General features: G+C 32.9%; 1 protein-coding gene across 5 annotated transcripts in view; it reads left to right on the forward strand.

Moving 5' to 3' along the window:
• SEMA3A (semaphorin 3A) overlaps positions 1 to 12,259 on the forward strand; it is a 434,105-nt gene that overhangs the window by 280,866 nt on the left and 140,980 nt on the right. For all 5 annotated transcript variants that reach the window (XM_032484103.1, XM_032484104.1, XM_032484102.1 and 2 more), the window contains one exon: positions 8,482 to 8,639. In XM_032484103.1, the coding sequence (XP_032339994.1) occupies positions 8,482 to 8,639 (158 nt within the window). The remainder of the gene's footprint in view (positions 1 to 8,481; positions 8,640 to 12,259) is intronic.

The following is a 12,259-nucleotide window of genomic DNA, read 5'->3' on the forward strand; positions in this document are numbered from 1 at the left end:
TCTATTTTTAGATTTTATTTCCTATCTTTCATTCCTGTTATCACCTCATTAATCAGTTTCATCTCTATTAAAGAAAACTTGATTTTGTTACTACTAAATTTGGAACTTTGGTGATGAGAACTAATCCTCCTTTTTTCTATGTCAGTTCCTCTTTCCTACATTTTTCCGTGTTATTTTCATAAACTTTTTATCTCCTTCTTCTGACAGTGAAGGAAGGAGCTGGAGAAGTTCACAGTATACAGTTGTCCTGACTTTAAAACAAGCTCCAAAATTTTAATATATTCTGAGAAAATACATTCTTTATTTTTCCATATCTTGGTGTGTTTCCATGATTGGTGTGTTTCTTGTGAAACGCCATCAGAGACACTGTGGAGTAATCTGATGTTCACACTTTCTACTCCTGCCATCTATCATCAACCTACAGTGATCTCCTTTGGTAGAAAGATAATGCATATACAATAAATGCCACATGTATGTGTTAATTAGTACAGTACTTGGCATATAAGTGTTAGTTGTGATGATGATGATGCTTTCATACTTCAACTGTACTTCCACTCTTTATGGACATTTTCCAATAATTTTAAAGCCATGTAGACTCCTAGAGCTTGTTTATGTAATAAAGCATTTATGGATGCAACTTCTATGATTTGTTAAAACTTTGGTTAATAATTACACCCTACTTCAGATATATGGAGATATTGCCAGATTTCAGCATCCTATCTCAAAATATTTCATATACTGAATATATTCTCTTAACAGTTTGTATTGTGATATTCCATTGGTGTTGTTTCCTTTCTTCATTTAACATTTTCCCTCTATTTTCTTGTCCTTTCCCCCACCATTAGATTCAAGGGAAGGGAATAAATAAAAGTGCCTTGTTTCTCCACTTTACCAGAAGAAATTCGTATTTGTTTTGTAGAAAGATTATTCTGGAGGAAGTGCATAATATGGTTTGTTGGCATAAAGCTAAAAAGAAAGTTCTTTTAGAAGGTAATTCCAGTAATCAAGGGAAGAAATGACAAGTGAAATGGCAGTGGCAGTGGGGATACAGGAGAAATTACTGTAGTGTTGAACAAAACTGAAGTGATAGATGGGGGCTTTGGATGATGAAGAGGCTCTGGTTTGTGCAAATCTTTGGATGAGTGATAGTTGGGACCAATTTAAAAATATACAGAAAGGTGATGGTGTCGATGGAAAAAAGAAGGGGAACTGAGTTCTAAGCAAGTCATGCAGACTCTGAGGTGCGTATGCAACATCTAAATAGATTTTCTAGTAAGCCTTCATTTGGCCTTTGAGGGAAAATCTGCCTTGCGAGATATACATTTGAGACATGTCAAAATACTGCTAGGGAAGAAAGTCATAGTGTAGATAAGATTATACACAGAGTCATTAGTGTGTAAAAAGACCAAGTACAGAGCAAATAAAATAATAATATTTAAGAAGCCATTAACCAAGAAGAGTTATGTGATAGTAAGTGGTAACCAAACTTCTTCCTAGTGTTAGCCAAAGAGTATTACATTTCTTACTTTTATTCTCAATGATCTGTTTTTAGTATTTTCAAAAATTCTACTGTCTTAGAGATACTACAGAGTGAGATAGAGCCTGGGCTCTGGTGGAGGTGGAATTGGGTCTCTTGACTCTACATCTCATGAGCTCTATGACCTAGGGTATTCCTAATACCTGTTTGAGTCAATTTCGTCATAAGTAAGAATGGAAATGAAAATTCCTGCCTCACAATGTTGTTGTAAGGCTTACATGAATATACTAATAAATCACTCAGCAGATTTTTGGCACATAGTAGGCATCGAAAACTTATTTCCTTTGCATTTTCTCTTTTTTCTATCTCCCGGTCTTTCTTTATGCCCTGTGTACGGAATGCTCTGCCACACCTCTTTCTGCTGGTGAAAGTCCTGTACATTTTTTAAGGCCAGGTTTAATGGCCTGACTGTTTTCTCCAAGGATTTTCCACTTCTCCTTGTGGCATTAATTTATCCTTGCCATCAACTTCCTTAGCTCTTACTATCCTCTTTGTAGTTGTTCTTCATTTAGTTTTTGTTTCTCTGAGGGCATTTGTTTGACTTTCCATTAAGTTTTATTCATCTTTATGCTCCACATACTTCTTAGTCACTGCCTGTGTGTTGAAGGACTGGATATGTGTTTGCTGAATTAGAAGTTAAATGACTCAATAAAACAATAAAAAATCTGAATTATCAGATTAGATTGTGAACAGTTTACTTTCCACACATATTTTTCACATTAGAAACAGTAGAAATAGACTAATATCACAGATAGGCCTGCTCTGGATGTTGTACAGGATATTTAAGGGAAAATATATTGTCCCTCCCTGGCAGTGTGGTTCAGGTGCTTGTGTATTGTGTGGGTCTAGAAGAATGGAAAGTGGGCTTGGGCTGACACTGGACTTTTTCTTGTCCAAAGCTCAAGTGTGAGCACCCTGTACATTGATCAGGGATCTGCCCAAGTCAAAAAAAAAAAAGCTGATTATTCACTTCCACTACAAATAAGAAACATCTGGCAGAGGAGAGTCCTGGCCTAATTTCAATGTGATGGAGACATTAGAGATCAGACTGTTGGCAAACACAAAGAAATAGTAGAGAGAAGAGCTTGGAGAAATGTCCTAGGCAAAGGGTTGTGTTTTATAAAGTGTTGTGACCTCTGGCGCAGGCTGGAGAAAGTAGGAAATTAGTAAGGGTAAAAGTGACCTTCAGACCAAGATGTATAAACTGGATGCCCATTTTGAGTGTTACCTGCCACAAAAGATAGATTTTTCTAAGTATATTCAAACAATACTTACCAAGATTTATAAACTGAGAGAATATACTCAGCACCACCAAAATAAGTAAAGCCATGTAGAGCCGACTAATATTGGCTCTGTTAACTTAATGACAAAATGCACTGACCAGAAATGCTAGGAGTAGAGACCATCATCTACAGTTAATTTTAGTACTTCCCAGACATTGTTGTGTAACTAGTTTTAAAAACTAGTTCTTGGTAAAACAAAATAAAGTCAAAAAAATAAGGTGAATTTTTCCACAGTGTAACTTTATTAATCACTAAAGATTATCCTTTGTGTGTGTGTGCTTTTTTTGTCCTTTTGAACCTTTTTGGTTAGTTAAATAAAATTCCTCCTGTTTGTGTGAAATGATAATGATAGTAAATAGCTCTTGTTTTGTTGTTTTGTTTTTATGATGCAACAAAAAGTGGTCAAGGTTTATTTCAGCCATTGTTTTGCTTTTGGAAATTTAAGTAATCTAGGAAGCACTGAAATATAGGATCTAAAAATTGGGGACCTTGATGAACTTTACAAAATTTTTAAATATCTGGATGTGATCATCATTTAGTCAAAATATTTTGGCATCATATTGACCCAAATTTTTTTTATTTTCAATAGGATCTTTGTTTTGTGAAAAGGACAAAGTTCAAGTCATGGAAAAAGGACTTAAGCCTAAAGCCATCAGTGAATACAGGCAATTCATTAGAGTCCAGCAACTGGTGGGATCCTATTACATTTCATGCTATAAAACTTAGAAAAAGGAGGGAGGGGATGGGAGAGAGGAAGGAAGGAGGAGAGAAAGAAATAGAAATGTCATAGAAGTCGAAAATATAAAGAACAGGGTGGCTGTTGTTTGGATTTGAAGGTCAATTGTACGGCAGTTCTCTGTCCAACTGTAAAAAGTCTATTCTCGGTGGTCTTGCAGTCTAGAAATCAGTATTCTTTCATTGCCTTTTTGAAATCTGACTCGATCATTGTAATGTAATCATCTGTACAAATCTGCGCTTATCTTAAAGATAATCAGAACACCACAGAAAACATACAACTTTATTATGTAGAGCTAAATTGACATGTATGATTTTGGGAATTTTGCATGATACCACTACACCAGTGGTGCTGACGACATGTATGATTTTGATGGAAATTTTCTCATCTTTTTTTCTTTTTATATATGAAAATAAATATACAAGAAGAACAGTAACTTAACCAAATAATTTTTTAGTATCTTAAATAATGTACTGATAGTGATTGCTAACAGTATCTTTTCCTTTATTCTTTATTCTAATAGAGCTACATTAGAGGTCATGATGAATTCAGGGGGAATAGGCAAATCTGCAAATTTATAAATAAGTAGAGTAAAAATTAGAAGAGACTCATTAGAAAAGATCATGGTTTTTCTCCCATGATTATTTGATAGGATATTCTGATTAAAGAACAGAATAATTTATTTTCTCCTTTTGCTACATGATACTAGATTTTTAAAAAAATCTTGTCAAATGTACTTTATGTATGTGTCTTGAATTTCATAAGATTCCTAAGGTATTTTAGAACTACGTCACAAGAGAATGCAATCTATTTATAATTGACAATAATGCTGCTTGAAATTATATGAATTGATTTTCCCTTCTGGAACATCTATCTTATAGCATGTCATAATAACAATGGTGATTCTAGGTAGCACTTACTGAGCCTGAACTATTTGCTTGGCTTTATGACCAGTTTATCTTCCATTGTGTCATTAAGCAAATCATAGAAGTTCTAAATCATTTGGTGAATCTGGGATAAACAGAATGTTTGCTTAATTACCTTTCAAATTTAAGAATACCTAGTTCATTAAGAGTGCTTATCTGAGATGGCACTTTTTTTTTTTTTTTTGAGTTGGCACTTTTGATTGTAGTACTACATTTACTTCTCTTTATGATTGGCACAGCTTGTAGAAGTTGAAATAATGTCTCAATGAGGAAAAAGCTGAATTGCATCCAAAAAGAATTAGTGTCTTTATATGCTTTTGTCCAGTAGAATTCACCAAAGTCAAGTTGATTCTGTAGAAATTTAGGTTGCTCTTAAAATAATAATCGTTGTTGTTTGACTAAATGTGAACATAGGCAAGATGTAAGAAGGTAGTGGAATATTAAACATCCCACATAACTGAATATTTATTTTAGTTCCAATACCAGTTTATATAATGGTAAGATTTATGTAACAGAAGCTGACAAGAAACATCTAAAATTCTTTGACTCCAAAGGGATAGAGTCAAATTCGATGTTATTTAATATCAGTTGCAGCTGAATATGTCTGCATACAGGGAAAATAAAATCATAAATTTAATTTAAAAATCATAAAGGGAAATAGAATTTTTAAAGTGTGAAATTTAGATTTAGAGAAAAAAATGCGTGATTTTTCTCTGGAAAAAAACCAAAACTTTTTTTCTCGTTCTGAAAGTGGTAAGGTAATCTAATCAATCCAGAATTTGCCCCTGCTCACTGCCATGAAGGTCTCAGAAAGACGCTTCTCTCAGTTACAAAGCAATATAAAAAGTCCCTGATGGAGAAGAATACCTAAAGATACTGCAGCAAAGAGAATGATGAGGCAAAATTTAGTACGTGTGAAAAGGATGGAAAACAGCTGCTAACCTGTACTCCAGAAAAATTTTGTCCTTTTGTTTAATGAAATGATCCAGCAGTAACATTTTATAAAGCATAGTTTGTTTCCAGAGTGATTTCATATATAAGTGACAAAAGACTTTTCTTTAAGTCATTTGTACCTAGGAACCAATAATTCTCCCTGAACTAATTTATAAAAGTCAACCTGTATTATATTTTTCAATTGGACGAGTATTTTTATGTTTGAAATTATGATATAGAAAGTCATTATTTCTGTTATTTAAGTTCAGTACATAAATAAGGGAACAAAAAAGAATACTGTTCTTTTTGTTTATTTTATTTTGAGTTATAGTCAGTTTACAATGTTGTGTCAATAAGAATACTGTTCTTAAAATGATCATTGCATTTAACACTAATGTAAATCAATAAGCATATTACTCTTCTTATTTATCCCTTTATCATCCAAAATTACTGATGTTAACAAGTTAGCACACTGATAACTTGGATAGAAAAGTACTTTTTTCAGTCAGCTTCCTTTGGACCCTAATTTCCTATTTCCGGTTAAGATTAAACATATTAATATTTAACCTCTGCTTATACAAACAGGTAATTTTTAATGGAACGTTTACTATATAAACTATTATCTTAGTAATTTTTATGAATTATCTTAATTTCACCCTCACAATAACTCTTGGGAGATTTTTTATTAACCTCATCTTCTAAAAACTGAGGCCCAGGTACTGTAAGAAACTCATCCTCGTTTGCGCACCTTGTAAGTACTGTGGTAGTGCTTGTGTTTTACCTGTAACTGTGACTTCATGTCCTGTAGCTGTAGTGGTTGTCTTCCTGTAACTTGTTCCTCTTGATGCTTAGAGCTCTTTTACATGATTTCTATGTATTTCCAACTAAAATCAACCTTTGTGTCTCTTAAATGACCCTCCCATTGATTAATATCTCTGTGTAATTGTCTTGGTTTAGACTCAACTCGTGGGGTTTTTTTGTTGTTGTTTGTTTGCCTAGCTACCTATAGTTTGGTCTCCCTAGCATTAGGGTAGGATTATGCAGTGTAGATTGGAAAGGAGTGAAAATCATCTAGTCTGTTTGATAAACAGATCTCTTTAAACAGTCATTCAGTCAGTGCATGAACGTATCCAGTGATACAGCCCTTGTCTCTGGTAATAGCCCTTTCCATCCTTACACAGCTCAGAGTGCCTAAAATTTCAGTTGTATATTGACTCTCTGTAGCATTGATCCTTGGCAATCATTTGGTGAGAGGAATAGCATTTAAATCGATATATCATGTTGTGGATTCTCTGTTCTTTCTTTCTGGAGACTAATAACTCTCATCTATTTCAGTTATGACTCACATGAGTAAAACTCTTTGTTTCTCTATTTCTTCCTTCCCTACTTCCTTCTATTCTTCCTTTTTTTTTTTTTTTTTTTTTTTTGATGGAAGCTGGGGGTGAGATAAGACCAGCCCAATATTGGGCTCTTTCTCATAAATTAGAAAAGCATATTTTAATAATTTATTAATAATTTTTCTAATTTTGTACATAAGATAGGTGGATAGATGGATAGATAGCTAGACATTCAATTTAATATTTATTAATCTGATAATATGGAAAAGAAACCATGTGAGTTGTGGGTGATGAGCTATTATTTATTTCCTTACATGAGGGAATGTTAACTCTGGTAGGTAAGTCATTTATATGAATGATTATAATAATTGACAGTGTGATGCAGGTTATGAGTAATTTAAGCAAAATGTTACAAAGAAATTAATTCTATGAGAATTTCTTAGAGGTTACATTTGAACTAGCTTGGGAGAGTGATACTGTTTTCTCTAGGTGGCATATAGTTGTAGGTGTCAGGAACAATGGCAGGAAAGACTAGAAAGTGGACGACTACAGAGCATGTTTTCCTGCAGGGTAGAGGACATGAGGAGGAGTACTGAGGTGGGGGTCTAAATTCAAAGGGTGTTAATCTGACCTTTAATGCTAAGTTAGGGAGTTTGAGCTTTACTCTCTACTGAAATAATATTTTGTTAAGGTGAAAAAAGCAGTAGGAGAGATAAAGCAAGGCAATATCAAGGGGCTGATGTTCTGGAGTACGGCTGGGACAGAGGAAGGGTCTACATCTTCACTTCTTCCCTCCTCGGAAGGCATTTTCTACTTGTTATGGATGCTGATGAAAAGGTTCTACTATATGTTCTTTGTAAAAATCAGAATCATTGATTCAGGACACACTTCTGGAGAATCCTCAACATTTCTATCCCATGAGAGGGGGATTGTGGTGGTATACATATATAACTAATTTCAGTTGAAGCAGATAAAGAAAACCTCTTTGGTTATTATCAACAATTACCTTTCTAGTACAAAAGTGAACTTACTGATACTTCTATCTGAAAATATTTTTCTCACTTAAGGTGTAGGTCTAAAAGTTCAGTACTTTCCTGTTCACACGGGAAAAAAATTGGGAAGCAAAAAGAAACTGAAAAACTGACGTCAGATAGTAAAATTAATTCATGTTTTTATAAAAGCCTAACTCAGTTTATTTATGTGTATCAGTTACAAAATACTACAAAAGATTTAGATGGTGGAGTTAATGTTTAATGCTTAAAAAGATGCACTGAAATGCTGCAACAAAAAGAGGCCTTAACAACCTAGGAGGTTAAATAAAGTTTTCCCCACACTACTTCTGCTCTGTTGGCCTCTATGCTTATCCTTCCAGCTATTGTCTCCCAGCAAATGAAACCACTTGAACAAATCTTTGTAAAAGTAAAAACATTTTCTGACCATTCTAATCCATTACTACATGCAAAGAGATTCTACCAGACCAGTTGTGTGGGCAAGGTATTTCTCTCCCTTTCTTCTTCTGGAGTGTGTGGTCTCGAGTACAAAATCAGCAAGCAAATGACTCCCATTTCAATGAAATGTTAAAAAGTCCTGTATATTTTTTTAGTACCACGAAGAATAACCTCTGATTGGTTAACTGCAGCAGGCAGTAGTCAGATTACCAAGTACCAATAGTCAATGTACATGTAGGACCTCTGATTAACACCCAGTATCTTGCTTTGTTGCCTTGCAGAAATGTTGGAATCCAACAATGTGATCACTTTCAATGGCTTGGCCAACAGCTCCAGCTATCATACCTTCCTTTTGGATGAGGAACGGAGTAGGCTGTATGTTGGAGCAAAGGATCACATATTTTCTTTCAACCTGGTTAATATCAAGGATTTTCAAAAGGTATCTATATTCTAATACAGTTCTTTTGAAACAGTTCAAGTAATACAGAATTTTCTAGCTATTTAAGTGCTATAACTGAAAAAATTATTTAAATTAATATTTTATCTTTTGAGATGCAAATAAAAATAATGCACTGATTTGACTATCACTAATCAGTGGATTCAGTAAACCACAAAAATCCTCAAGGAAGAAACTGTAGTATTTTCAGTGATTATCATAAGAAATACTAGAATTACTAACTTCAGCCTATTCTTCCGTAGTTCATATAACTTTTTTCCTGCATTAAAGTAAATACCTGAACCATTATAGAAATACGTCATAATTGATTTCATGTACTAGGTATACATATGTATATATAATTTACACATCTCTCCATATTGCCAGCAAAGTCAGAGTTCTTCAATTATTATATACATGCCTAATCTGATGTGTCACCTGTGTTTGTAAAGTTTATTAGAACACAGGCACTCTCCTTCATTTACATATTGTCTATGTCTGCTTTCATTCTACAAAGGCAGAGATGAGTAGTTGTGATACAAATTATCTGGATCACAAAGCTCAAAATATTTACTATCTGGCCTTTGAAAGAAAAAGTTAGCCAAACCCTAATCTAGAAGATCAGTTTTCAGTGTCAGGTTTTTATATATGTGATCATTAGATACTAGCCATCTTTCAGTTTTATTTTTACACTTTATAGTGTTTCTGGCTCATTTAATTAACAAGCTATACAGTTTGGAAAATAAATATGGATTGACAAATTAGTTGCAATTGTGCTACTGAGTGTATATGCTATATTCTAAGTCAGTTTTTTTTTTTTCAGTCAGTATTACCAGTCTTAATTTTCTGAGGAACAAAGATTTTTACTGCACCAACTTTCACAGGAGTACTAGTAGAACATGTATTCTGGAGTACATATACTTCAGTATTTATGTATGTTAGTTTTGCTGCTTCTTAACACTGAGAATTTTGAAGTGGTGTTCCTCAACTTCTTATAAACTGTAAATAGATCAGACAGTAATTTTTAACAGTAACAATGGAATTTTTTTTTTTCTAGTTAGAGAATGTTGCTTTAGGATAAAATGAAGATTGAATTTCAAGGCCGATTCATATCTCTAATAGAGTAAACCACTAAACCTTAGACTTGACTTTTCATCTATTATCCAAACACTAAAATTTTGACTATGTATTAAGAGATTTTATTCACAATAAATAGCCTTATAAAATGGCAATGTCCTACTGATATATTTTGGAATTAAGATACAGTATTTAAAAATCTTGGATATTTCTTTTTCTGATTTTTTCAACCTTTTTGATTCTTAAGCCTCCTCAGATAATAGCAGAATCCCTAAGGTTAACCTGTTATCTAAGAAAACCGGTTATCTGTTTTTCTGAAATGATAAAAAAGGTATAAGCAGGTTTTTGTTGTTTTAGTGAAAGAAAACTATCCTTTATAGAATGAATGAAAAATCTAAAATGATTAGAAAAAATAGATATTTTAATAATAGATTATACCAGCTCAAATTTTCAGTATTTATAGAATTTTTATCATTTTTACATAATCCATATATATGAATATAAATATATGTCTGTGTCTTTGTATCTATATAAAGACAAGCTATGAATACAGATCACCTCAGAATATATGTTTAATTTATTCAACATTTTTTCTGAATAAATATTCTTAATTTCGTTTGTATATTCATTTAGTTCAAAAATTAAAAAGAACTAAATTGTCATCTAAAACAGCCTACTGTTTTATAGATGAGAAAAATTCTAGAGACATTTGTATGCCCAGGATATATAATAGTATTTTCTACCAACTAGACTTGTAATAAATATATACTGAAATAATGGACTAAATAAAAGTTAGGTGATTCGCCCCATGTAATAGTGTTCTTGTTCCAGCTCCAGCTCTTGATTCAAATAATTATTCTAATAATAGAAGACATTTCTGATTTTAAAACATTCATTTCAAACATAGTGTTTAATTTTAATTATATCACAGTGTTTATAAGGGTAAATACAATTTACTTAAGGATTTACATCTGTTTGTCTATATTTGTGTATTAATGCTCATTTTAACCTATGTGTAATGTTACTCATCAACTTTTTCCTAGGCATCTACTGTTGTGATAAATAAACTCTATAGGGGGCACTAAGGTATGTCATAAATAATTCTTGAGGAACTTATAGTACTAATGACAAAATGTATGAGCATAAAGGTAAATACTAGGCCAATCCCTGTTAGAGAAAAAAACACAGTCTCAGGTTTGGAAGGACCATGAAAAGATTCTTGGCCTTGATAAAGGGTTCAATCTCTTTAAGGCATAAACGTCTCATCAGTAATGAGTAAGAGGAGCTGCCATGGGTAGATGCATAGAAGCATAAAGAAGGGAAAGTCTAAAATAAACATGAAGCACTTTGAATATGAGGATAAGAAATTTGGATTTTGTTAGTTAACTGAGACATTTTTGAGTCAGAAGAAAAAATATCAACAAATTATTAAACCTAACCGAAATATAGGAATTATTCTTCATGGAAACAGATGTTACTGGAAAGACAATTAAAACTATATATATATGTATGTCTCCACATATTCGGTCCACTGACTTGCAGTTATTCTCACTAACTTGTGTTCCAAAGGAGCATTTTTTATACTCGAATTTATTTTACTTATGCCAGATCTTTAAACTAATTTTTTTTACCCTGATCTGTCACAAGTTGAAAGCATACACCCCTTTAAGTATGAAATAATTTAGCATGAATGTTAGCAAAATTACTTTTTGTTAATATTTGACATAGAGAGAAATCACAAAATGAGGCCCATATTGTGTTAATCCCAATAATCAGGAGCTAGGAAACTATAAGAAAACAGCCTGCCTTTCTGAATTTAAAAAATGATCTGTTTTAATGATCTATGATTTTTGCACAATCTAGCTGGAAAGCTGAATGGGAAAGTCAACAGATTTTAACTGTGCTGTATATCATTTTTGTGTCCTAGAGAAATTTTATGTTTGATCCTCCTCCATTGTAAACTTTAAATAAGAATAGCTCACTTGACTTTTCCACAGCCAATGAGAAGACAGGGCTGTGAAGCCTGTGAATTGGCAGTGCCCAGCCCTGGCTCTAGTAGTTCAGGAAACAGGGTAATGTTAACTGTAAGGCTATAAAGTTTGTTCATTATAAATGTAAGGATTGTAGTCCTGGATGTTTTTTATTGTACAACTACTTTGTAAAAAACTTATGAAACAAGATTTTACATACACAAACACATGAAAGGCACATGAAAAAGAAGAGAATAAATGAATTAAGATCTTCAAATGGTAAAAAACAAATGTGCATTTGAAAAATTTTAGGGTTTTTTATTGTGACACGGACCTGAAATGCATTTGCCATGTCATCATAGGTTTTTTCAAGATGTCCTAAATTTTTGTTTATACATGTGTTGTATTTTGCTTTTTAATTTCCTAGATTGAATATCATAACCTTTGCCCAAGTTTGTGACAATTTATATTGAATTATCTAGAGGTTCCCAAATGAATGATAAGCAGTCATTTTGATACTAAAAGCTTTCTGGTAGACATGAATGCTTAACTGCTGTCATTTCTGGATTTTTCTTT

The sequence above is a fragment of the Camelus ferus genome, chromosome 7, assembly GCF_009834535.1.
Source record: "Camelus ferus isolate YT-003-E chromosome 7, BCGSAC_Cfer_1.0, whole genome shotgun sequence".
Lineage (NCBI taxonomy): Eukaryota > Metazoa > Chordata > Mammalia > Artiodactyla > Camelidae > Camelus > Camelus ferus.